General features: G+C 54.4%; 5 protein-coding genes across 5 annotated transcripts; 3 read left to right on the top strand and 2 right to left on the bottom strand.

The window, feature by feature from the left end:
• Nucleotides 1–154: 154 nt before the first annotated feature.
• Nucleotides 155–12,424, top strand: J4E90_003520 (putative Hybrid PKS-NRPS biosynthetic cluster; the record flags this gene model as incomplete). The annotated part of the gene is made up of 4 exons (XM_051433089.1): nucleotides 155–4,251; nucleotides 4,367–7,581; nucleotides 7,635–9,434; nucleotides 9,492–12,424. 4 exons carry the CDS (start codon nucleotides 155–157, stop codon nucleotides 12,422–12,424), a joined length of 12,045 nt encoding a protein of 4,014 aa, XP_051292987.1.
• Nucleotides 12,425–13,528: 1,104 nt separating this feature from the next.
• On the top strand, nucleotides 13,529–14,617 carry J4E90_003519 (uncharacterized protein; the record flags this gene model as incomplete). The annotated part of the gene is made up of 3 exons (XM_051433088.1): nucleotides 13,529–13,688; nucleotides 13,849–14,492; nucleotides 14,540–14,617. 3 exons carry the CDS (start codon nucleotides 13,529–13,531, stop codon nucleotides 14,615–14,617), a joined length of 882 nt encoding a protein of 293 aa, XP_051292986.1.
• Nucleotides 14,618–15,717: 1,100 nt separating this feature from the next.
• On the bottom strand, nucleotides 15,718–17,612 carry J4E90_003518 (uncharacterized protein; the record flags this gene model as incomplete). The annotated part of the gene is made up of 3 exons (XM_051433087.1): nucleotides 15,718–17,196; nucleotides 17,250–17,479; nucleotides 17,531–17,612. 3 exons carry the CDS (start codon nucleotides 17,610–17,612, stop codon nucleotides 15,718–15,720), a joined length of 1,791 nt encoding a protein of 596 aa, XP_051292985.1.
• Nucleotides 17,613–19,863: 2,251 nt separating this feature from the next.
• On the bottom strand, nucleotides 19,864–22,094 carry J4E90_003517 (uncharacterized protein; the record flags this gene model as incomplete). The annotated part of the gene is made up of 4 exons (XM_051433086.1): nucleotides 19,864–20,340; nucleotides 20,386–21,517; nucleotides 21,567–21,921; nucleotides 21,974–22,094. The coding sequence occupies 4 exons, from the start codon at nucleotides 22,092–22,094 to the stop codon at nucleotides 19,864–19,866; spliced, it is 2,085 nt and encodes a 694-aa protein (XP_051292984.1).
• Nucleotides 22,095–23,061: 967 nt separating this feature from the next.
• On the top strand, nucleotides 23,062–26,922 carry J4E90_003516 (uncharacterized protein; the record flags this gene model as incomplete). Its single annotated transcript, XM_051433085.1, has 4 exons — nucleotides 23,062–23,166; nucleotides 23,219–25,054; nucleotides 26,084–26,854; nucleotides 26,914–26,922. 4 exons carry the CDS (start codon nucleotides 23,062–23,064, stop codon nucleotides 26,920–26,922), a joined length of 2,721 nt encoding a protein of 906 aa, XP_051292983.1.
• Nucleotides 26,923–27,012: the final 90 nt, after the last annotated feature.

Genomic DNA, 27,012 nt, shown 5'->3' with positions numbered 1-27,012 from the left:
ATGGAAGTTAGTAGGTAGTAGTGTAGTTCGATAGTACGAATGAAAGGGATTACTTGACCAAGAAAACCTTGCTTCACCAAATCCTTTCGCGCGTCTGTGATCATTGCCGAGTTTCAACACCGCGTTCCAAGCTATACGACATCTTGCATTCGCAATGACTGCCCACCGCGAGACTTCACATGGCAACGGAGAGCCAATCGCCGTTATTGGAAGCGGCATGCGCTTCCCTGGCTCTTCGAACAACTCTTCCAAACTCTGGGAGCTTCTGCTCAATCCGCGCGATCTTCTCAAGCGCATCCCGGAGGATCGTTTCAACATCGACAACTTCTACCATCCGGACCCGAACCACCACGCAACGACGGATGTTAGGGAGTCGTACTTTCTCGAGGAGGACCACCGTCACTTCGACGCGGGGTTCTTCAATATCAAGCCCGTCGAAGTAGCCGCCATTGACCCACAGCAGCGCCTGCTGATGGAAGTGGTCTACGAATCGCTGGAGGCAGCGGGAATACCGCTGGAATCCTTGATCGGCTCTCGTACCGGGGTCTACGTTGGACTCATGTGTGCCGACTACCACGACCATTTGCACAAAGACGTCGACACTTTGCCAACCTATGCTCCGACAGGTACGGCTCGAAGTATCATGTCGAACCGCATTTCGTATTTCTTCGACTGGCATGGCCCCTGTATGACCATCGACACCGCGTGCTCCTCCAGTCTGGTCGCGGTGCACCAAGCAGTCCAGCTGCTGCGAAGCGGCGACTCGGACGTCGCGGTAGCGGCGGGAGTTAACATGATCCTTGGGTCCGGGCAGTACATTGCCGAGAGCTCGCTGCACATGTTGTCGGCCGATAGTCGGTCCCGCATGTGGGATGCTGATGCTAGCGGGTATGCGCGCGGTGAGGGTGTAGCTTCTGTGATCTTGAAGCGTCTCAGCACTGCGCTCGCCGACGGCGACAAGATCGAGTGCATCATTCGAGAGAGTGGAGTTAACCAGGATGGTCGAACGAAAGGTATCACCATGCCAAGTGCTTCTGCACAGATGGATCTCATCGAGCAGACTTACAAGAAGGCTGGACTGGATCCAAAAGACCCCAATCAGCGCTGCCAGTACTTTGAGGCGCACGGAACCGGAACTGCAGCTGGCGATCCAAAGGAAGCTGAGGCTATCAGCAAAGCCTTCTTCCACCCTGGCGATAGCACGTCCTATAAGGGCGATCCACTCTATGTTGGCTCCATCAAGACCGTCATTGGTCATACCGAGGGTACTGCGGGATTGGCTGGTCTTCTCAAAGCCTCTCTCGCAGTACAGCACGGCGTCATACCACCCAATCTGCTTTTCAACAAACTTCATCCTGCTGTGGAGCCGTTCTACACCGATCTCGAGATTGCGACAAGCTCCAAACCATGGCCAAATCTCGCGGATGGTATTCGCCGTGCCAGTGTCAACAGCTTCGGCTTCGGGGGTACGAACGCGCATGTCATCGTCGAGAACTTTCTGCCTCCCACCGGCACCCCTACACCGGACAGTACGACTCTTGCCACTCCGCTGTTCTCACCCTTCAACTTCTCAGCTGCATCCAGCAGTGCATTACGAGGAGTCTTGTCTTACTACTCGAAGTACTTTCAATCTCATCCTACTGTCGATCTTGGCGATCTTTCCTACACCTTGTATGCTCGAAGATCTCATCATGCAATCCGAGCCAGCATATCGGCAAAGTCAGCAGAGGACCTCCAGGTCAAGATTGACAGCTTGCTGGCGGTATCGTCGGAGGGAAGTGCTGGCTCCAGTTTTGGCACCCGTGCGAAAGAACTCTCGCGGCCAGTACAGATCCTGGGCGTGTTCACTGGCCAGGGTGCACAGTGGCCGACTATGGGCAAAGGCTTGATGAAGAGTCCGTATATCAGGGCAATAGTCGAAGACCTGGATCGTGAACTGCAGCGTCTTCCTGAGCCACACAGACCAAGTTGGACACTTGTAGACCAACTCACCTGCGACGCGACTGAGTCTCGCGTTGCAGAAGCTGCATACGCACAGCCACTTACAACCACAATCGAGATTATCTTGTACGATCTTCTCCGCAGCGCAGGTGTCAGCTTCCATGCGATCATCGGTCACTCCTCAGGCGAGATTGCCGCAGCTTACGCCAAAGGGTTCATCACCCGAGCAGAGGCGGTCAAGATCGCGTACTACCGGGGTTACTATTCGACCATGTGTCCATCCGACAAGCCTGGAGCCATGATGGCCGCTGGCGCATCTGCAGAGGACGCGAACGAGCTTTGCGACCTGCCAATGTTCAAGGGTCGTTTGTGTGTCGCCGCTTACAACTCGCCTACAGCTGTCACGCTTTCGGGCGATAGCGATGCCATTGAGCAGGCGAGAGAGATTCTCCAAGACGAAGGGAAGTTTGCAAGAGTCCTGAAGGTCGACAAAGCATATCACTCGTCACACATGGAGAAGGTGGCAGCTGGTTTCCTCGAGGGCCTAAAGGGCTGCAACATCCGACCTCAACATGACACGCCGGGAGGTCCTTCGTGGTTCTCCAGCACGTATGAGAATACGGAGATGCGCGGTGATATGCAAGGCGATTGCGATCTTTCTGGCTCATACTGGGTAAATAACCTGCTCCGACCTGTTCTCTTCTCCCAGGCCGTACAGTCTGTTGCCACTGCCAAAGAAGGCCAATTCGACTTCGCTATCGAGGTTGGTCCACATGCAGCGTTGAAGGGACCAGTATTAGAGACGCTTCGTGCCCACAGTGATGCGGAAGCATTGCCATATGTGGGCTTGCTGCACCGTGGGAAAGACGATATCGATACGTTCAGCAACGCCCTTGGCGACTTGTGGTCTCGGTTCTCTCCCTCTCCAGTTGACTTCCACACGATGGACCTATCGACATCTGGTGCGCTCAGCCGATATCTATTGAAAGACCTTCCCACATACCACTGGGAGCACGACAGACTCTACTGGCACGAGTCTCGGATGTCCAGAGCTGTAGCCAGCGCCAAGAACCCTCACAATCCGTTGCTCGGCGCGAGAACGACAGATGTGACCGAGAACGAGATTCGCTGGAGGAATTTGCTTAAGCTCAGTGAGATGCCGTGGGTCCGGGGCCATCAGCTTCAGGGTCAGGTCATCTATCCAGCAACAGCTTACATCGCCACCGCCGTGGAGGCAGCTAGATCGCTGTCACCAGACGAAAACATTGTTGTGATAGAGATACAGGACTTCAGCCTCGGTAAACCACTCGTGTTCGGGGATAGCGATGCCGGCATTGAGACACTCTTCACGCTGCACAACATCGCCAAGGAAGAAGGTAACAAGAGTTACGTCGCTTCCTTCTCGTATCATGCGTCGAACAATGCAGAAGTAGAACTCCTGTCTACGCATGCGACTGGTAAAATCCGAGTGACGACTGGAGAAGCGCATCCCCGATGGCTGCCGTCTCGAAAAGGTGATCCTCCGAATCTGACCAGCGTCTCAGAAGACCGATTTTATTCTTCTCTGGAGCCCATTGGCTACAGCTATAGCGGCGACTTCCGGACGCTCTCTTCAATCGAGAGAAGGCTCGACTACTCTTCCTCGACCATCTCGGTGCCTGCGCAGAATGATGAGCCAGTGAAGATGCTCCTACATCCGGCTATGCTGGACACGGCGCTGCAGGGCATCTTCTTGGCGTATTGCTTCCCGGGTGATGGCAGTCTTCAACAGCTGCATGTTCCCACTGGGATCAAAAGCTTCCGCGTCAATGTCGGTTTGTGCGAGCAGCATCTCGGGGCAGAAAGCAAGAGCGTAAACTCGTGCGCGCACCTGACTGAGAACCCGATGACTTCCAAGCAACTGCGCGGCGATGTCGACATCTATACCCACGAGGGCGCCGGCCTGGTCCAGATGGAGGGTATTCGAGTCGTCGCTTTTGCTGAGCCCACCGCGGATATGGACAAGAAGTTCTTCACCGAGCACATCTGGGCGCCGCTCAACCCAGATTGCGAGTTAGCCATGGGCGGTTTTAGGTCCACGGCTGAGGACTACGAGTTCGCTGAGGTCATGGAAAGGGTCGTTCTCGATTACATGAGGAACATCACTAGTACCTTCCCCAAGGACGTCAGACAAACCATGAACCTCGAGTGGCATTTTGAGTGCATGTTCGAGTTCTACCACCACGTCATTTCTACCACCGGTACGAGACCATACTCTCAGAGCAGATGGCTGGATGACACTGCAGACGACATCGCGGCCTTGAAAGTCAAGTATGTTCTACTCCTTCCTCCTCTCGTGACAAAGCGCACCTTCTTTTTCGGCTTTTTTTCTTGCTTCTACCCCCTTCGCTCTTTGATCAGGAATGCTGACTTGACTCTCGCGCAGATGGGCGCATAGGACCGAGCTCCAGCTAGCTCGCGCGGTAGGCGACAACCTCCCAGCCGTTCTCAGAGGCGAGACTACAATTCTCGAGCACATGACCAAGGACGGTCTCCTGGATCGCTTCTACGAGGTCGGTATGGGCCTACGAGAGTGGTCTCTCTTCCTCGGCCAGACTGTGAAGCAGATTGTGCATCGGTACGGCCGCATGAAAGTACTTGAGATCGGTGCCGGTACGGGTGGAGCTACCAAAGTGATCATGAAAGAGATCGGTCGCTCATTCGCCTCCTACACCTATACCGACATCTCTTCGGGTTTCTTCGAGACTGCACAGCAGGTATTCTCTGCCATGTGCGACAAGATGATATTCAAGACTCTGGACTGCGAGAAAGACGTCGTAGCACAAGGGTACGAGGAACATTCGTACGACATGGTCGTGGCCTCTCTGGTCCTCCACGCGACGACAGATCTACGCCGCACTCTGAGGAACGCGCGCCAGCTCATGAAGCCTGGAGGCTACCTGGTCATGCAAGAGATCACCAACAATGACGTGAGCCGCACCGGTTTCATGATGTCTGCCACGACAGGTTGGTGGCTAGGTCAGAACGACGGGAGAATGCTGTCGCCTGGTGTATCGACGCTCGAGTGGCACCAGTTGCTCCTTGAATGTGGCTTCTCGGGCATTGAAACGGCCACCCCCGAGATCGATGTGTTCCCTTCAACGCTGACCGTCTGGGTTACACAAGCTGTAGATGACCGCGTCTCGCTGCTCCGCGAGCCACTTTCCTCCTTTAGCACCTACAAGTCGGTTGGCGAAGAGGAATGGGACCTAGTGATCATCGGTGGTCAGACGTTGGGAACCAGCCAGCTTATTAGCCAGATCGTTCGGCTAATCCAGCCGTTTGGGGTGAAGCATGCCGTATATCGGACACTTGGTGATATGACAGGCTCTGCCAAGACGACACCTAACAGCGCGATTCTTTGCCTAGCGGAATTGGATGAGCCCATCTTTCGCTCCCTGTCCGAACAGACGCTCAAGGGAATACAGCGACTGTTCGAGACCCAAGGAACCGTCCTCTGGGTAACACAGGGTTGCAGGTCGGATGAACCGTATATGAACATGTCGATCGGTCTCATACGAACTGTGCTGCTCGAAATCCCCGACCTAGTTGCGCAAGTGCTCGATCTGGAAAGCGGCACCAAGCCCGATCCTCGACAACTCCTGGAGACACTCATTCGCCTGCGCTATGGCACCACATGGGAGAAAAACGGTAGCATCGACAAGATGCTGTGGACACAAGAGCACGAGCTCGCTCTTGAGAACGGACAGCTCATGGTTGCGCGTATCCATCACGAACACGTCATCAACGACCGGTACAACGCATCCAAGCGAACCATATACCATGCCATCGACACGCGGACCACGCCAGTCAATCTCTCGCTTAATTCTAGCAAGCCGGCTCTGGTTCATAATAGTTCTCTCCAGACCAGGATGTCCATGTCGAATCGACAGGCTACTGTTGAAGAGGCTTCGGATGTGGTGATCAAGGTTGCCTACTCGCTGTTGGCGCCTGTGCTTACGGCTCCTCTTCAGCCGACCTATCTGGTCTTGGGTACGAACATGGCCACGGCCAAATCTGTCGTCTCCATTACGCCGACCAATGGCTCGCATGCCCTAGTCCATCCAGAAGACGTGGTAGAGGTTGAAGTGCCGGCGGGTAGTGAATCTCAATTCCTCTCCCAGCTGGACAATCTGCTGCGCGTCGAGAACCTGCTTTCTGTGTGCCGGAGAGACTCTACCATGGTCATTCATGAGCCATCTCCGGAGCTGGCATCCAGTGTCATCGAGGCTGCATCTCTCATCAACGTGACCGTCTTCTTCACCACTTCCGCCACACCAGTCGCTGACGGCGCGTGGATCAGCATTGATTCTTACGCTCAAAAGCGCGAGGTCCGGTCTTTGCTGCCCTCTGCTGTCGCAATGTTTGTGGACGGCTCCAAGGATGCCCAACAGAGGCAGTTGGGCGAGATGATCGCCTCCACTCTACCCGACTCCTGCCTTCGGATGACGCTCACAGGGATACAAGCACTGCAGCATGCTCGTGGTTTTACCATACAGGATGTCCGCCCGAAACTCAACAGGGTAGTGCAGTGGGCAATGAGAGACACGCTCCTCTCAAAGCCTTTGAGCTCCAACCTGGCGCCCATAACATTGGAACAGCTGGTTGGTGGGTCCGAAGTAGAGGCTGTCACTTCAGCCGTCTTGGACTGGAACAGTGCCTCCCCAGTTCCAGTGCAAATTTCCACCGTCGACGGCCTCGTCCACTTCAAGAGCGACAAGACATATGTCATGTTTGGACTGACCAGCGACCTGGCACAGTCCACCTGCACTTGGATGGCATCGCACGGAGCGCGGAACATAGTGCTCACCAGTCGCTCACCGAAAATGGATGCCAGATGGCTGGAGAGCATGAAGCAAGACGGAGTGAAAGTTGAAGTCTTTGCGAACGACATTACTGACAAGGCTGCGCTCTCTTCGCTTGTGGACCACATCCGTCAGAACTTCCCGCCCATCGCAGGTATCGCTCATGGCGCCATGGTTCTCGACGATGTCTCATTCTCAGAGATGCCGCTCGAGAAGATGACCAAGGTGCTACGGCCCAAGCTTTGCGGAGCCATCTTTCTGGACGAGCTCTTCCGTGGAGGCGCAGATGCGCTGGATTTCTTTGTATTTTTCTCCTCAGCTGTCACCATTGCCGGCAATCGTGGGCAGGCAGCCTACAGCGCTGCCAACTCCTTCATGACGGCGCTCGCGAACAAGCGTCGCAGTCAAGGCCTAGCGGCGTCCATCTTCCACATTGGCGCTGTCATGGGCGTAGGATATATCAACCGCAATCATGGGTTCTTGGGGAGCGTGCACGAGGCCTCTTTCAAGGTCGGCTTCTTGCTGCTATCCGAGAGAGAATTCCATCTTTGCTTTGGCGAGGCCGTATTAGCGTCTCATCCGCTCTCTGGGCGAAATCCCGAGGTCATGACAGCGTTAAGAACGTCTGGACTAGACGATGTGATGATTCGTTGGCCTAAGTTCCCTCGTTTCCAGCACTGCCTTCAGAACGACCAAGTGGGTGACAGTAAGAACACCAAAAGGGCGGCCGACGCATCGATCAAGAGCCGACTGGTCGAAGCGGCTACGGAGGAAGAGGTTCGCGATATCGTGCAAGGTAAGCGTGTATATCCTGGCTATGCACTGCAGCATAAGACTGACGGTCTCTAGATGGCTTCATCCGTAAGCTGCGCGTTATACTCCAGATTCCAGAAGACAAAGAGGCGTTCCAGATTCTTGCATCACGAATTGATGATCTCGGCGTCGACTCTTTGGTCGCTGTAGAGATTCGTTCCTGGTTCTTGAAGGAGCTCCAGACTGAAGTGCCTGTGTTCATGATCTTATCTGGCGGTCTGGTTCAAGAGCTGCTCGATCACGCAGTGGCCAACACGCCAGCCCGCCAAATTCCAGACCAGGGCGACTCCTCCCCTGACCCCGAAGTGATGTTTCCGGATGCAACGCCATTGCCGGCCCCGGATGCCACTGACCCATCTCCATCAAGAACCCCACAGACAAGCACAGACTCGTCCAGCCCAAGCCAGTTGAGCGATGATGACTTGGATAAGCAGGAGTCATCGTCCGCCACCTCTGGCTCGGTCGCAGACTCCAATGAGGTGACCAAGCCAAGCTTTGACAAGATACACCCCATCTCACCTGGCCAGTCCCGGTTCTGGTTCCAAAAACACCTGATGGAAGACCAGACGACGGCGAACAGCACTATATGCGTGGCGGTCAACGGCACCATAAGACTAGGGAACCTGGAAAGCGCCGTCCAGAAGGTGGCAGCACGGCACGAGTCTTTCCGGACTTCGTTCTTCGTGGATGAGAATCAGAGACCTGTGCAGGGCATTTCCGAAACTTCGCGATTGCGCCTCGAAACTGTGCTTCTCGCTGATGAAGCGGGCCTGGCACACGAATTGAAGAGACTCAAGAACCACGTCTATGATATCGAGCATGGCGACTGCATGCGCATTGTGCATCTCAGCTTGACACCAACGAAGAGCTATCTTCTCCTTGGATCCCACCACATCATTATGGATGGCATCAGTCTGGAGGTCCTCCTCGATGACCTACAGAAAGCCTACAACGGCCAAGACCTGAACGTTGAGCCAGCGTATCAGTATTCGTCCTACTCGGAGAAACTGCGCGGGGACTTGGCATCGGGGGTAATGCAAGGTGAGGTAGAGTACTGGCGGTCCGAGTTCGCAGCACCGCCGTCGCCGCTCCCTCTTCTTCCATTCTCGGCAGCCAAGAATCGCGTCCCACTGACCGCATACGCGCACAACTCAGTGAGTCGCGTCATCGACTCGCAGCTCTCATCGCAGATCCAAGACGCATGTCGCGAGCGGAAGGCAAATCTATTCCACTTCCACCTAGGCGTGTTTGAGGTCCTCCTATTCAAGCTGTTCGGCAATAGCGATGTTTGCATTGGTATGGCCGACGCCAACCGCTGGGACGACCGAGTCGCGAAGAGCATCGGCATGTATCTGAACTTGCTGCCGCTCAGGTTCCATTTGGAGAATCAGCACTCATTCGAGGAGGTGCTGAAAGACACGCGCAAGAAGGCTTATCGAGCAATGTCCCACTCGAGGCTGCCATTCGATGTTTTGCTCGACAACGTAAGCTGCGAGAGGTCGACAGCAATCAGTCCTCTCTTCCAAGCATTCATCAACTATCGCCAGGGTGTGAGTGAGAAGCGACGCTTCGATAGTGCAGAGGCTGAAGTCAAGTCAATTGATCTCCCGGGGTCCGGTTACGACGTGTCTCTGGACATCATCGAGAATCCAGGGGGCGAAACTCGCGTCACTCTATTAGTGCAGCGCGGTCTGTACTCTGAAAGCGATGCATCCCAGCTTCTGGACATGTATTTCGCTTTGTTGAAAGACCTTTCTCGGTCTTGCGGAATGGCCTTGCAGGACGTGTCCTTATTCTCAAGTCAGGATGTCAGCACTGCGATCGAGCTTGGAAAAGGTAAGTCGGCTGTCTACACATTTAACACAGACTCGGAGCGCTAACAACGTCTTGCAGGTCCCGTAATGACTTCCAAGTGGCCGGAGACTCTGGCGCATCGTATCGACGAGATGATCGCCAAGCACCCGAACGAGACCTCAGTCAAAGACTGCAACGGCATGTCGTGGACATACCAACAGCTTGATCAACATGTCGGAAGGATAACATCCGCACTTCTCAAGGCAGGCACGAAGCCCGGATCGGTTGTGGCGGTCTTCCAGGAGCCGTCGCCCCACTTTGTATTTTCCTTGCTTGCCATTCTCCGAGTTGGCGCCGTCTACGTTCCCTTGGACTGCAACATCCCACCAGCGAGGCTCCGCGTCATGATGGAAGAGTCCAAGTGCTCTGCGCTGCTTGTCAACACCACGACGGCTCCCCAGACCGCGAGCATGGAACTCTCGCCATCCGTGGCTGTGCTGAATGTCCTCCTTCTCCAGGGTGGGACATCAATTCTTCCTCCGGCCTCCGCCCGAGCGAGCGAGCCGGCGGCTATATTGTTCACCAGTGGAACCTCGGGAGTTCCCAAAGGCGTGATGTTATCACACGGTAGCTTGCGCAACCACGTAGAGGCCTTGGTACACACGCATGGGTTTGGAGGTGAGACGGTCTTGCAGCAGAGTTCCGTGGGTTTCGACATGTCTCTGAACCAGATCTTCATGGCGCTCGCCAATGGAGGTACTCTCGTCATCGTTCCAGAAGTCCTCCGCAAAGATCCTGTAGCCGTGGCCAACATTGTGCTGGAAGAGAAAATCACATACACCAGCGCAACCCCGTCGGAATATCTCGCCTGGCTCAGGCACGGCGCGATTAGTCTTTTTCAAAGCACACACTGGGCATATGCCACGGCGGGTGGTGAGAAGTTCTCGCCTGAGCTCCTGCAAAGCTTCCGTAAGCTCGGTGCCCGCTTCGAACACGATTTCCACTACTTCAACGCTTACGGTCCGACCGAATGCGCCATGTCGTCAAGCGAGCTGGATCTCAGCTTGCTAAACCACCATGATGGCCTTGTTCCAGCTGGTAGGACCCTTCCAAACTACGGTGTCTACATCGTGGATCAAGATTTGAGCGTCTTGCCAATCGGTTGGTCCGGAGAAGTCTGCATCGCGGGCGCAGGCGTAGCCATGGGATACATCAACAGTAGCGATGAGTCGCAAAGCAAGTTCCTGCACGACCCTATGCCAACTTCGGTGGCTACACAGAACGGGTGGACTAGAATGTACCGAACTGGAGATAAGGGCGTCCTCAGATCAGATGGTTCCTTGGAAATCATCGGTCGCATCGATGGAGACACGCAGATCAAACTCAGAGGCCTGCGTATCGAATTGCAAGATATCGAACAGTCCATACTGGACGCGGCCAACGGACGTGTAAAGATGGTGGCAGTTACGCCTCGGGGTGACCCTGCCCTGTTGATTGCACATGCGGTGCTGTCGCCTTCAGACACGTCGATGGAGAGCGAGATCCAATTCCTCAGCAACCTCGCCGCCTCGCTGGACCTGCCGCAGTATATGCGACCCGCGGCCATTATCGCCGTTTCCTCGATGCCACTAAATGCAGCTGGCAAAGTGGACAGAAGAGCTCTCCGAGGACTCGCCATCCCAAGCACTGTGCGGGGATCAGGATCGACAGAGGAGCTGACAGAGATGGAATCCAAGCTGGTCCAGGTCTGGCTAGACACACTGCCGGAGCAGATGCAGGAGATGCATCGTATCGACGCCAGTTCTGACTTTTTCCACGTTGGTGGCAACTCCATGCTGCTCATCGAGCTGCGGCAGCTCATCAACAAGACTTTCAAGGCCAGCCTGCCCCTATTGAAGCTGTTTGAGAACAGCACACTGGGCGCCATGGCAACTATGATGCAGGATGTATCTTCAGATGCTGACAAGCCGATCGACTGGGAGGCTGAAACCGCGATCCCCAGCTACCTTCTGGAAGGAAGCACACACCAAGCTCCGGGAGTAGCAGTGCAGAACCACACGTCTTCCATGACTGTGGTAATCAGCGGCGCGACAGGCCTCCTGGGCAGCTCTCTGCTTCGACTGCTAGTCCAGGCCCCCGATGTTGGCAAGATACATTGCATTGCGATTCGCGACATCAGCAAGTTGGCCGAGTTTGCAAGCTGCTCCAAGGTCGTACTTCACAAGGGTGATCTTTCTCTTTCGCGCTGCGGACTAACGGAAGCGGAGGCCAAGTCGATTTCAGCCTCAGCAGACGCCATCATCCACAACGGTGCAGACGTGTCATTCCTCAAGACATACCAGTCTCTCAGGAGCGCCAATGTTTCCTCTACAAAGGAACTCGTGCGGCTCGCATCTACTCGCCGTATTCCGCTCCATTTCGTCTCGACTGCCACGGCAGGCAAGTTCAACAAGTCCGAGACACTGGCTCCAGAGTCGCTCGCCCGCTTCCCACCTCATCCAGACGGTGGCGCAGGGCTAGCTAACGGCTATGCGGCTTCCAAGTGGGTCAGCGAGGTTTTCCTGGAAAAGGTCAGCCAGCAGATCGGCCTACCGGTGTTCATCCACCGGCCCTCAGCCATCATGGGCGACGATGCAGCTGAGGACATCATGTCCAACCTCCTCGAATATGGGTCCCTGATCAAGGCGCTGCCCGACTTGAGCCGCTGGACAGGCTATGTAGATCTTGTCTCTCTCGAGAACGTCACTGAGGGCATCGCTCGTTCGGTCTTGCAGGCGACTACAGGTGCTGACAACGACTCACGAGTCGAGTATCTGCACCACGCAGGTGACCAGATCATCCCCGTGCAGAGTATTCGGGAGCTGTTGAGCGGCGAGGCGGGTAGTGGGCTGGGATCGTTGCCCATAGGCGAGTGGGTGGATGGTGCGGTTCAGAGTGGTATGAATCCTCTGGTGGGCGAGTTCCTGCGCGACGCCGATGCGCATGGTGGACTGCAGGTCGGACAGAAGCTGTTATTGAGTAAAGAGAACTAGATGCTGCTTGTAGTGATGGTCATGGAGGGTGCTTTCCTTTGCTACTCACTCGGAAGCACATATCAGGGAGCTAGGATAGGCGTTATGGAATTGCTTAGGTTAGGAGGACTTTGGTGACATCCGGCATAGTTTGGGGAGTGGGTACAAGGTAGAGATGTCATTAATGTTGTTTTCGTGCGCATACCTACTCTATGGAATCCGAGGCAGTTCCGGATGAGAACAAGATGCGCGTTAATCGTTGACGCGTGCTCGGCGCGTCTGGAGATTTGGACCACGAGAAGCGGCGCTGGTGGCGCACGGGCCGAGTTGACGTAATCACATTTCCAGCCGATGACTTCAGCATCTAGCTTTCACTCCGCCCTGCGTCCTCTGACTTGAAGTCGCACCACACAATGTCGCTTCGTAGGGCAACCGTCTTGATCGTGACCGCAGCAATAGCACGTTCATATCAGCAAAACCTCCTCGCTATACCGAAGATGCTGATTGACGTAGCTTCTTCTTTCGTTGCGTCACCATCTAATTCACTGCACTTCGCGACTGTCCTATCATCTGGTTAAATCGACATCTCGATTATGTCTACTGCGATACCCAGAGGAAGTGCCATCAATATGTGGGTTGTCATATCGTGGAGTAGCTGGTGGACGCCCCCGGATCACAGTCGCTAGGATCTACATCCGTGATCCTATCTCTTCACGACAACTCAAATATAATAAGGTATACGGCGCATGGCTAGGCCAAGAAAAGAAAATCCTACTGACGACTTTCCAAAGTGGGCAGTCTTTGTCATGGCAACATCCCTTCGACATTCATTATCACTGGTCATGAAAACCCACGGGTCGCGCTGCCTGATCAATCATGAATTGGTTGCGACTCTTTCACTAATTGTTGTATACAAACATTCTCCTCCTTCGCGCATGCCCTTCCGTGGAACTTATGAACCACTCCGCGAAGTCTGTCTCGCACTGTTCACGCACGCCGAAGTTGTTCCTTCTCTTCCTGCCCGCTACCTATATAACCTAGACCCATTCTTTCCTCCTTCTCTATACCCCGCCCTCTCATCAACAATCCCTAAAAGACTTAGAACTCTGGCTGTATTCTGTAAAAATGGTTGAGTTTAGATACAGTCGACCTGCCGGTAACCGAGTCTATCGTGTAGACAATGTCCCACGCGCCGCGACTGAAGACGACATCCGCGATTTCTTCCAAAACCATATGATCCTCGATCAGGTTCGCGCAGCTCATCCACGAACAGGGGCGAATTCGAGTATATACGTCATGTTCGGGCATGTTCATCCCGTAAGGTGGACGAATGACTACATCCGTGGCAATCGTGTGCGCGTGGAAGCTGCTCCTTCTGGCAATTACATAGGTTAGTGTTCCATGTTGAGAAGCTCTTTGCGTTCTTTTTGCTAATCTCTCCACAGTTAACGACAATCACGACGGTGTCGTTCGCCCTGGACTTTCTGGCCCTGATTCAGCCTTACCTGGACGGCCTTACGGTACTCGTGGGCTTACCGATTCGGACTTTCCAGCTCTCGGGATCACTCGCGAAGACGAAGCACGTCGACGCGAAGAAGAAGCCGTGCGGCTCCGAGAAGCACGAGAAGCAAGAGTAAAGGAGAGCCAAGCATTGCAAGAAGAACACGAAAAGGTCGTGCGGGAGCGTGAAGAGAAAGCTCGAAAGGAGAAAGAACTAGAAGCTCAGGCCAAAGCTCAGGTGGCGAAGAAGCGTTTAGCTCTTGCTGACCTGATCCCACGAGTTCTCCAAAATCTGGGTGACGTTTTGCCTCCGCATCGCGTCCCTTCTCCTGATCTCGATAATCGAGAAGATACGCGAAACCGAGTACTCTTCATGACCGACATCCCGCCCGAGCTCGATAACGATGTAGTCATGGCGTTTCTCCACCCGTTTCGCCCCGAAGGTATCGATCGTGCTGAAGTCGGAGGAAATCGCATGTTGTCTGGTATTGTCTTGATGCAAACAGCTGAGGGCCGCGACCAGGCTGTTGAGCAGCTCAATGGCACAACACTTGCAGGCCAGAGGGTTGTCCTCCAGGCTTTCAACAATGTCACTCAAGATGTCCTGGACCGTGTCCTAAACCCACCCGTTCCCAGCGCCCCCAGCTCGTCGAACCCTCCACAGGCCTCGAGCTCCTACTCCCCATTTGGCGCTTCCCAGACCACGTCGCCTGACCCGCCAGCTCCCGATATGTCGGCCCTCACGGCCGTGTTGCGCAACCTAAACTTAGTCCAAGACCCGGCCCCAGCACCACCGCAACCAGCTCCCCGTGGACGTGGACGAGGACGAGGATCTTCTTCCAACCGCCGCTCGTCTGGACGAGGACGGGGTCGGGGCTCCGCGCAGCCTTCCGTTCAAGTAGTACAGCCATCATGGAATTACAATCAGGCAGGCTACAGCCTGACTCAAGCCGATGCTGACCGCATCAATGCAGGCCGGCAGCGTGGCTACTGGCGTCCCCGTGGAGGTCGTGGAGGCCGTGGTGGTAGACCAGGTGGCCGAGGAAACGGACGTGGTCAGTAGCTTGGAATGCCTCTTGCTTCGAAGATAGTGGGTGTTGTTACAGATTGGGATGCGTTTTGCATCTTTCAGGTTTTCAGCGAGATGTTTTCCTTTCTCAACTCTTTCTTCTTATGTTCCAAGAGCAGGGCAGTTCGGGTGGATCAAATCAGGTGCTCTACTATCAGCACGACGTGCAGCCTGTTAGATACCGCGTATATTCTTCTTTTATTTTCCCAAAGTTTTTGAATCTCGAATCTGCTATAAGTAGGAAGACTGTTGTCGGGGTTGGAAGTACTCGGCGCGATGATCTTCAAATTACCAGAGCTCTGCCTTCATCATTAGTTCTTCACTAAAATGGCCTAAAGTGAACTTCTTCAATACTCTCCCAAGTTATTTATGTTCATTGGTCTTGACGACGCGTTGCGGCGTGGTGGTGTAGAGAATAAGGACATGCGACTTACTGCACCCGTGAAGGCAGATTGCTTTGTCGAAAATGCTGCATCGTAGATTATAAATTACGCAAGGGTATCAAAGGCAGTAGAAGCGAGCCAAGGGGTCAGTGTGTCTATAGCAAGTTCTCCAAAAATGGTAATTGAGACATGGAAACACGAGGGAAGTTGACGAAATATGCACATGAATAGACGATTCGCATGCTAATCACCCAAAGGTGTCGCTACTAAAACGCAAGCAGGTACAAAACCCAATCTACTATCCTTTTCCAAGACACGACTGAAAACACCCCAAGATCTCTCTACCGCTCCAACACCTCCATCTAACCAAAGTGAGGAGCGTTAAGCACAATCGCGCAAGAAACACCACCAATAGTCCCCGCAATGGGAATAGTCATAATCCAAGAAAACACCAGCAGACCCACTCTCTGCCAGTTAACAGCCTTGAGCGTGCCATTGCAAAGACCCACACCAACCGTCGCACCGGTAATACACATGGACGTCGAAACAGGAAGCGAGTACTGCGAGAAGATAAGCACCGTAAGCGCGGCACCCATTTCCATGCTGCAACCTCTGCTAGGCGAGTGATACGTAATCTTGTTACCCATGACCTTCATGATGTTGTAGCCGTAAGTAACGAGACCGAGTGAGAGGGTAGCAGAGAGGACAGCGAGTTGCCAGACGGGCACGGATGCTTTGGACTGCGAGGCTTTTCCTGTATTCCACGCGCCGTAGATGACGGCCCAGGGGCCGACGGCGTTTCCGATGTCGTTGGCGCCGTGGGCGAAGGAGGCGGTGCAGGCGGTGAGGACTTGGACGAAGGAGTAGGTGTGCTCGACTTCGTTGGAGTACTTCTTTGCGTGGCTGTAGACGCGCTCCATGCGGCGGCCTTCGGGTGTGCCGTGGATACCGGTTTGCGCGGCGTGAATGTCGTAGTTTACGCCGTAGAGGGCGCCGACGACGAGCATGGCGGGGATACGCTTCAGAGTGATGAGCATGTTCTTCTTTTCGTAGATCTCGCCCGTTTGGATCTTGTTCTCGTGGAGGTAGCGCATGGCCCAGCCGAGAGGTCCCTTCTTGGCGCGGAGCTTGGAGTGAAAGCGCTCTTGGCCTTGGGCGACGAGTTCCTTGTAGCTGGGTTGTTGGTGCTCGGCGATGTCGGTGGAGACGGCCATCTTCTCGTGGTCGTGGACGGTGATGCCCTCTTCGGAGTCGTTGTTCTGCTCGGGCTTCTTCATCTCTTCGTCCTCCTGGACGACGGCGTAGTCGGGAACAACGGCAGCCTCGGCGCCATCCGGGACAGGGCGCTTGAAGAGAAGAGGGCCTTGGAAGACGTGGTACCAGCGGACGGTGTGGTCGCGCTTCACGACCTTGGCGTGTAGGTAAGGGACGAAGAAGAGGAAGGATAGGAAGGCTAGACCGACACCGCAAGACATGGTGACGGTTGCGACATACCACGCTGGCTTCTTGTTGAGACCGAGGTTGGGCGATCCTTTGTAGACGATGGAAAGCGTGCAAATGGTTCCAGCAACGAGGAAGAAGAAAGGCGCAGTCCAGATGGCCCACGGAATGGGGTTCTTGCGGACGTGGACGGTCATCTTGATCAGCATGAAGATGATGGCACCGAAGCAGGCAGAAGCGGCAGGTGCCATTCCGAGACCTGCGAAGATGGCACCAAGACCCTTGCCCTTGTTCCAACCCCATTGTACGTTAGCAGCGCCAGCAACGGCGACACCAACACCAGCGACGGAAGAGATGAGCGAGTAAGACGATGAGACGTGAGCGGAGTGCTTGGTACACCACTATATACGGAGTCAGTGTATGTTGCAAATGCGATTAGTACAGTGACACTTACCATAACCCACATAGAGGCACCAGCGAGAGCACAAGTGAATGCGAGCATCTGAACACCGGCATCGTCCTTGAAAGCATTGGGAGGGATAATGCCATTCTTGATCGTCTCAGCGGTACGAGCACCAACGGTGATGGCACCAACCATCTCGAAGATGGTACCCAGGATCATGGCCTGGCGGTAGGAGACCGAACGGGAAGAAACAGAGGTAGCCCATGCGTTGGCAACATCGTCTGTACAGTGTTAGTCTGGAGCATGATGGAGTGACAGTAATCTGCACGTACTGGCACCGTTGTTGTATGCATCGAGCATGGCAAAAAAAGTGCCAATGGCGAAGACATAGTTGTACTGTGTAAGACGCGCCATGATGACTGATCCTTGAGCAGTACAAGTCGCTCAATGACAAAGAAGGCTGTTTGAAGTTGGAGCTGGGATGCCGAAAGTAAGGGAGGGCCCTCTGTAAGACATGTATATATATTGAAAGAGACGCTTCAGGTCGCTCTTTGCGGCGGAGAAGGCCCGTATTGGCTTACGGCGTCAATCCCTTCGATTGATTCCAGACTGATGGGTGACATCCGACGCCCTGCATGTCCAGCTACTATGCAGCCACCACTCACAGGCCGCAACGTGAGAGCATTCGCCAAGAGAACGTGTGCTCGAACCGAAGTTGTGATTGGGCAGGGCGTAGAAGGATGGCGGATTCTTTGCCAAGGCCGTCAAGATCTCCCCACTAGCGCAGTCAAGCAACTCTGGTGAATGATGGCGGAGCTTAGCGCTTTCAGTTCGCAACCTCTCATTGAAGCTACCAAGCCGATAACTTTGACAGCCATGTCTCTTGGCCGCATCTTGGCAAAGCTCGTAGCGTTCGGGCGTGGAGTGGTCTCGTGTAGAAAGGTCAGCCAATGGGAGCATCGCACGTCAAAACGTGGGTAACATCAACGGTCGTCAGACGTCGACATCCATCTACCAGCTGAACCAGGCCCTCCCACGGCCCTGGGTCCTGGCATCTTTCCCACGCATCTTATTTGCTCATGCATTAATTCACCTTCCAGAACAGTGTCCGAAAGCTGACGGACACGCCTAAGAATTTGCAACAGATTCTCCTTGGCGTTTCCAGCATGCAAGCCGAGAGATTAACGCCCATGGCTACGCGACTGACATCGTGAGGTCTGCCATCTCCGGAATATCGTCTAGCGGAAGTAGCTCCTGCGCGATTTTCGAGCCCATCCTTCGCGAGCGCCGAGGTTGCTGTTCTGACCAACAGTGTGTCTGTATGATAACACATGGTGTCGAAGAGTGTTGCGGATGCACTTGGATGGCATCAGGAGGGTGTTGCGCTTTGATGTATGAGATGCGGAAACCGCCGTACAAAGTTAGTGACCTGCATGTAGTTGGAGTTGTCGGCGACTTCCTGTGTCAAGCTCTTGAAGCGAACTGTAGCCTTGTTGTAGGTCAGACGATATATTGGATGTTGAAGTGCAAACCGGACAAAGGGGACCTCGCATGGCATCTCTTGGACCAGTTTGTGACTTGCGGGTCAACTCAATCAGAGTCCGGCTCGGTGGTATCATGCGTACACTAGGATCCGTTTACCAACAGAGGCGAACTCTTGGCCCGCCAACCGCTATGAGGAAGTACCTCCATGATGGACTCACTATCTGCATAGATGATGCTGAGGGGCTGTGTTTGCCATCAGGCTACACAAGTCCGGTCTCTTGGGATGTGTACATCAGATAACGCAGCGGTACCCAGCGTTGCGCGGCGATGTAAATCATATCGCCGCTGGTGTGGGATCCTGCCAATGCCTGCGTGGTGATCAGGACACCACGGGTGGTTTCGGAGACCAGATTAGTTCCGCTACAGTCGCCATCATCCACAGCTAGCCAATAGTTGCAGACAGATTGGTGCCTTCTTTTCTTAAGATCGAGGGCCCTCAAAGAGAATGTGAATGCGTGCGATCTCCAATGCATTGCGTCGGAAGCGTGACGCATCGAAAGTCGAAATCCCTTGTCCCTTCTCTTTCATTCAAATCGCGCTAGTCCAAATGGGCAAGCTCCTCTTCCTTACCAGAGAAGGACCGAAAGACACCGGTTGCCGCAACGACATCCAATTCAGGGCGTAAGATAACATCGTTGGAAATCGACAGAGGAGATAAAGTGCAAGAGAACGCGTCAGGAAGTTGCCAGAGGTAGTCAACTTAAGCTTGTGGATCGCGCTCCACCCCAGTTCGGTGTGTGCCCATCATTCTACAAAACAAGCCGCCTGTGTGCCGACTTATCCGGCTTCGCCCTGCACCTACGGCATCTGTGTGATGAAACGAGGGAGTGTTCAGGTACCCGCCTTGTGGGCATCTGCGATAGGTGGTTAGCTTTTGTTCTAAGCTTTTGGGTGGGCTTGAATGTGAAGTGGCGATCTTCGCAGTTGCGAGGTGATGGAAGGTGAGAGTCAAATTGCATCATGGGGCGTAGCGGGAATGCACATCTCAAGTATACATTAGACGAAGCTGCCGACGACGCTTGCTTGGAAAATAAATTACTATTATTACATGTAACATACGAGACCGCCCGTTTTGTCCCTTCCATTAACGCCAGATCGTAGCAATCCGAACCACGTTTCCCTAATATCCCACACCCACTTCGCCCGGGAAGCTAGCCCAGAATTCCTGTGTCGCATTGATCATCATAGCCTCTAACTCTTCATTCGTCAAGGCGAATGATTCGAACGAGTCAAGGTTGAAGGTCTCGTCGGCTTCCAACGGGGGCACCGCTGGAGGCGTGTTCCACGAGAAGTTTGATGAGTAGCTGTTGGGTGTGGGCGCTGCGGCAGGCATGGGGCTTGTAGCGGGCAAAGGGCTTCTAACGGGTGGGTTGGTGAGGTTGGCGATCATGGGTTTGCGCTGGTCGTTGTGCTGTTGTGAAGGGGACCTGCTGGAAGCGATGTCTCGAGCATCAGCTGGCTTTTGTACAGGCGAGGGCTGCAACGCGCCGTAGTCGATCATAGCATGTCGCAAGGCTCGTCGTTCTTCGGGTGATGCCGGGCCGTCCTGGCCAAGTATTGAGCGGTAGTATGCCTGCATGCGCCTGATGGTATCATACTGGGGCTGTCAGCGTGTGTTTTCTAGATCTCTTGAGTTACTCACCCAGGTCTCTGCCATGGGCCATTGCGTCTTCATCTCCTTCAGGAAGTTGCAGCCCTGGATGACGCTCTTACGCGCCTTCTCCCGCCAGCGAGGGTCATCATCACCACTCGGGAAGTTGAAACTGTACAACATTGCGCCGACTGCAGTGTAGATGGTGAAGCCGATCCACGGCACTAGGCCTCGCAGGAAGTAGACGCCGAAAGTGCGCATCTCCTCGAGCATGTCTAGGACCATGACGGAGTCTTTGAACAGCTCCTTGCGTGAAGTCTTCTCCCACTTCTTCCACATGTCACGGTGTTCGTCGTAGGAGTTGGGCGTCTCTTCAGGGTTCGCCCCGTTCTGTTGCGGTCCCAGAACGGGCAGGTAGGCGCGATGCAGGAACATGTAGCTCATGAAGTGTATGCAGTGCATATAGCAATACGCTTGGCCTTGCTCGACGGCATTGTGGCTGTGGAGGGTGAAGAGGTCGTACTGCAGGCGCTGTGGGAGCGAGGCCTTCCAGCCTTCGAGTTCGTATATGAGCTGCTGGAACTGCGACGAGGAGGCCCATGGCAGTTCGCTCTTGAGGTCTTCAGAGCACGCCCAGCGCGCGACCTTGCCCCAGATGTTGGCAGCGCGCATACTATATCCGATGATGCCAATCTCTCCTACTGGCAGGGCTACTGGCGGCATGCGCTGTGTGTTGTCTAGCTGCGGTGTGCACACAGGCTCCCCGAAGACGAAGTCCTCGCGCTCGCAGGGTAGCTGAATCTTCATGTCGGCGGCCGTCAACGATCGCTTGCGCCCCTTGCCGCCACTGAGCAGCGAGTCCATGAGGAAGCAGGTCCAGGCAGTCCGGCGGCGCACTTCAGCCTCGATGAACTCCTCGCGCGTCGGCACGCGGTTTCGCGGTATGCCGGTCTCGCGCGTCAGGTCCATGACTTCGACGAGCCGTATGGCCATGCCCAGATATATCCACGCCCGCCTTCCATTGCCGGCGCCCCAGTCGTGGCCCGTCAGCATCAACAGGGCTTGGACGCGGCTTATCGAGGGCGTCTCGAGGTCCTGCTGCAGGATCTGGCGGGCGTGGGCGGCATAGGCATTGCTGGCCTCAGTCTGCGAGCGGAAGGGCGAGGGCGGCTCCTTGACGAATCTACGTCATGTTAGATATGTGACTGCCTGCATTCTGGGTGCGCGCATACCTGATGGCCAGTGCCAGGATCGCCCAGGCCATCCATGGCTCGAGGGTGCGGTCGCGGATCCGGCGCAGCAGCGTCGGCGTGTGGTGGAAACTCCATTTGTAGCTGCATCTGAGGTAGCTGTTCTTGACCTCGTCCGTCAGCAGCTCAAAGGGATCGAGGCCGTCGAGCAGCGCGGATGCCGCATTCGGCGACGCGTGCTGTGCCGGCTGGGTGCCGGTCGGCAGATGTGCGTCATGGCGGCCCTGATGGGGCGCTACAACCGTCGTACTCGAGTTGGCTGGTGTCGGCGTGTCTCCTGCATCTTCAGAGGGCCGTGGTCGCTTGGGCTTGCGGTGTATCGCGCTGGTTCCTGGCGCTATCGTCTGTCAACACGCGCACTATAGGGGACGGCAGGAGCTTCGACGCACCTGGGAACTCGCACCGATCGGCGCGCCCACACTGCTTGCACCTGTCGCACGGCGGCCGGTCTTCGTGGATGCACTTCTGTTTCGCGGACCTGCAGGACACACACGCCACGGGATTGCGCATGGTCGCGATGCCTTCCAATGTTGGAGAGGCCAAACATCGACGGGTGAGGGACGACCCTGCCTCGGTCGCTCTTCCCCGTCGCGATCTGCTCTCCGCATCCCGTGCCTGCCCAACATTTGCGCTAGGGCGGCCATCGCCGAGCCAGCAACACCTGAACCTTGTTCGTATTTCCTTTTTCCTTCTTCACATAGTTCACATATGGCCTTCAAGAACGCCAGGCCTAAGTGAAACAAACATTCGGCATGAGAAATCCCAGGAAGGAACGACCCTGGACATCAACCAGTGTGGAGTAGTCGCGACAGCATCGTTACAGCCACCATGCCATACAGCATTCATAGGTCTGGTCTGTGGCCCATGGGGAAGCCTGAGCAAGCTATCCCCTTTGCGGTTTGCTATCAAAACAGTCGTCCTATCTTGTTTCCCTCATGCGTCTCCCATTTCAAAGTCAAGTTCTCTACGTCCCTACATCGAGTATGTTTTCTAGCTCAGGTACCCTTCTTAGATTCTCTCCCTGTGCCCCAGCACTGAAGACTGGACTGTACCTCGATAATCACTAGATTCTTATTCTTCACCTGTTACCACCACAGCTGAAGAGCTACTGTATGCGCAAACCAGAACGAATATGAACCATCGTGACGCCTCTCATTCACCATCTACTCCTAGTCGCCCTTGTGCTGGTCTTTCAAGCCACGTCTTTGTCCAACACACATTCACTTCGCACGGACCCATAGCTATCGTTCTTCCCCTTCACGACCACGCTCTATTCGTAATACCCACTCGATACCTGATTCGGGCTTAGTGGCGTGTACAATAGCCCGTACTCAACCCCTGCTTGACTACACAAACTTGATCCGACATCCACTTGACAAATTCGCTCTCCAAGTCCTACTTTCGTTTTGAAAACACGCTTACTAGCCACAAGATAACGACAGCAACTCCATCGAGCTCTTCCTAATCACCAAGCGCAATGGCTCACTCCTCGGCCGCCAACGGCCCTGGCTACCAAACATACGCAGTTCCTCTGGCTGGTGGAAAGAGGAAGCGAGCTACTGCGAACAGCCAGTCAGAATTGGTGAGCCACTTATCTTCAGATCTCTTCCTTCTGAACTAACGCAGACGTCTAGGCTGAACCCAATGCGACTCCCATCGCAGCGCGTTCGAAGAGGAGTCGCCCCAACGAAAAGGAGTACAACGCCAAGTATATGGCTGAGATGTGCTTCAGCGCGTACAAGGCGCGCTTACACATCGCCGGCTATTCGCAGTATACTGCCGACGTTGCGAACGACTGGCGAGAGGATCTTGTCGAGTTGTTCAGCCACGCCGCGTTGAAAGGAACCATCAAGCAGAATGCAGCGGCTCGTCATGTCATCCCTCGTCTGACAACTCTCATCCCTCAAAAGAACGAAAAGAAGGGCGCGCTTGTGAAGGACTTTGCGAAGCACTACGAGACTGTGCGAAATGACATGATAGTCATCGACAGAGTCATGGGAAATGGCTTCAAGGTCAACGCACAATCCATCGTCGAAGTACGCGAGTGTCTCAACGGCCTACACTATACTCTCGCCAAAGGAGAGCAATGGCGCAACGTCATGCCTTACATATCGCTGCCAATATACCGGCTCCGAGCCCTCCGCGACCTGATAAAGTACTCACGGTCGCACCACCTCCTCGGCGATTTGGTCACCAACATTGAAGAAATGGAAGGCTGGCTCAGCCCGCCACCTGCGAGCTTTATCTTCCCAACCGGGTCGATCGACGAGACGATGGAGACGTTGCGGAAAGCAACCGAGGACAAGATTGCGAGGACCAGCATCGGCCCCGACGCACAGCAGATGGCAGAATACCGAGCGCAAAAGGCCGAAGCCCTACGTCTGCAGAAGGAGGAACGGGCCCGTCAGCAAGAGAAGCAACGTCTTGAAGAAGTCCAACGAGCCCAAGCGGAACGAGAGCAGCTAAAGCAACAGATCAAGTCGCTTGAGATGACCGCCGCGAAGGAACGCGCTCAAGAGAGTGTGAAGAAGGCCGCAAAAGCTGCAGCAACGGCTCAACGCGAGAAATCGTACCAGGACCAGATTTCGCAACAAACGACTGAGATCAACAGACTCAAGACCGACCTAGCCAACTTGTCTGCGAGGCAGGGAGCCCAAAAGAAGCCCGAAGCCACTTCGACATTGTCGCTTCCAGCTACTGCAGGAAAGAGCGGCACTTCAATGAACTCTTCTTTCAGTAGTAATCAGACTGCCAACAGTAGCTTCTACCAGCCACAGAGCTCTCTAGACACTTCCTTCGGAAGCTCTGTGAACGTTGGGTCATATGGTCAGCCAGGTTCATTCGGCCAGGTATCACAACATCCTACGCCGAAAGACGACGACGTTCAAATGACGGACTCTCGAGGATTCGATAGCTCGCAGCAACACCCGGGCTTTGGTCCGGTCGATTTCTCCACGTCAATTACACGCGGTGTGGGCCAGTCAAACCCCTTCAATACACGTGTTACCAATGGCGCTCCCTCACATCCATTTGGAATGTCAGCCGGCGACGGTAACTTCACGGCGGCTTGCCCAGCATACAAGAACGGGACCTGCACATTAGGCAGGAGTTGCAAACTACCCCACACCGCATGCAAATTCTGGTTGAGCGGTAGTTGCAGATTCGGTGGGAGATGTAAACACAGCCACGATCCTTTCTTCCTCACAGAAGCGGCATCAAAAGGCCAGTCAAAGCAGTTTCCACGGGCTGACCAAATGGTTATCGATCCTGTCTCTGCACCACGATCCAGCAACTTTTCCCAAACGAATCCCTTTTCCAGTCACCTGCCGGGTGGTTCAAATCCTTTCGGTGGGCAGATGAAGGGAGATGGGCGATCTACCTTGCAACCTAAGCAGCAAGACCAGACTTTTGGCTTTCACAACAGCAACAGCAAGAACCTGTTCGCCCAAGCTACATCACCAGCGCCAGTAGTGCGCAAACCGACACTTGCTGAGCGTGTAACAAGGGGTGAACAGCCCACCTCTTTTGATAGCCAAACGCCATTTGGTTACCATACCCCACCAACTGGTCCTCGAGGAAACCGTTCACTCGCCGACAGGATAACAAAGAACGATCAACCCCAACACCAGCCTCCTACCATTCGCATCGAACAGTCGCTAGAGGATATAATCAATGCATCTGGAGCGCGCAGGAACGAAAAACACTCAAAGCTACTTCAGTCGGAGACCCTTTGCAGGTGGCAACAGACTTCGCCAAATGGGTGCACGAATCCCTCTTGTGGCTACAAACACGATCCACCGAAGACGATGGGTACGACGGCTGGGAGGGGAGGGGGTGCGCGGGGTTTAAGGAATCCGTTTAGTCAGATTGGAGATATACTGAGGGGGAATCGGTAGGCGGGAGGCTACGTTGGAGAGGTTGACGTTTGGTGGTCATCATGAAGTGTAGGTAATGGGTCGACAATGATTTTATCTTGATTTTTCTGGGTCTCTTCGACTAATGCGTATACTTTATACTGGGTCGTCATCTGTTCTACTTTAGGCTCCTACTCTGATGTATGTTTATCTCCTGTCTATGCCGACCGCACCAGCGCTCCAAGATACGAGCCCATCCGCTGATAATGTTTCGACCTCAAGCTGAAACACGCCTCATGACTTCTATACTATGAAGTTCGCCTCTCGCACAGCCTCCGTTACGTCAAGTGCGGTCTGCGACACTGTTATAGAGCCACTGGACAAAGCGCCACCAGACACGAGTTTTCGGACTCGATCACGGACAAAGCCGGGACTCAACCCATGACCTTTGTAGCCACCGACTCTTTGTTGTAGCACTTCTAGCTATGAATCAGCGTCGAGGCACATCTTATGATCGTGACATTGTGTCACAAACTGCACCCGCATTCCAGTATCTTCCATCAACCAAGAGCCCAACACACGATAAGCAATATGGGAATGACAAACATGTCCAACACATCAAATTCCAACAGTGCAGCATGCCAGATAGACATCATAAACCACATCCAAGCCATCCAACAAAACTGGTTCATCCACCCCGCGACCTCAGAAGAACCCATCCTTCCACCCTCACTCCTCGCCGGCGTCCCAATCAACTGCCTCCCGGCCCCAATTATCCAAGCCATCCACGAACTCTCGACACTAACAATCGGCCAACGAGACCGAGCGCACAACCTCCTAAACACCTACTTCCAAGCGCGCATTCGCGAAGGCTCATACAGCGGAAAATCCCAAAGGATCTTCGCCATCTTGGAACTCAGTGATGTCAAAAAGGCATGTGAGAGTTTACGAAGAATGAGCCGAGGCCGCGAAATGCAAGGGCCCGTTCCAATCAAAGAAGATGAAACGAGGAAGAGGAAATACTCGATTAGACAGGAGATGAATGCCGTTACTGCGGATGAAGAAGACGAAGACGCACAAAGATTAGCGAAACGACTGAAAGAAGAACTCTGTGTCATCTCCGAAGACAACAACACTACCAACAACAACAACAACGAGCCTAGCACGCCAATTTGCATCAACTTCGACGATATACCCACGCCCCCGGATTCCCAAGCAACGATAACGGCAACACTTCCTTCGACGACCACCACACCCCAGACGCAGCGCCGCTCCCGACCCCCTCCGATTGTCATTGCTGAAATCCCCACGCCTACTGCTACGTCGCCTGGCATCGTTCCACCGTTCTCGTCTTTCACGCCCCTGTTCAATAGCCTAGCTCGGGAATTTGGAGGAGATCCGGATACGCCTTGTCCGGTACGACAGAACACTTACGAACCCCCAAAATCAGATCTCCTAAACATTGCGGATAACAGTTACGGTAGCGACAAAATCACCGGCAACGATGAGGCCAGCGGCACTCTCTTTGAATCATACATGCGCGATACATATCCAGCGCCGAGGATAGATCCTCG

This window comes from Alternaria incomplexa (assembly GCF_024043165.1).
Source record: "Alternaria incomplexa strain BMP 0042 chromosome Unknown scaffold_4, whole genome shotgun sequence".
Lineage (NCBI taxonomy): Eukaryota > Fungi > Ascomycota > Dothideomycetes > Pleosporales > Pleosporaceae > Alternaria > Alternaria incomplexa.
Note: the sequence above shows the minus strand (reverse complement) of the source record. Positions and strands in the feature narration are given on the sequence as shown.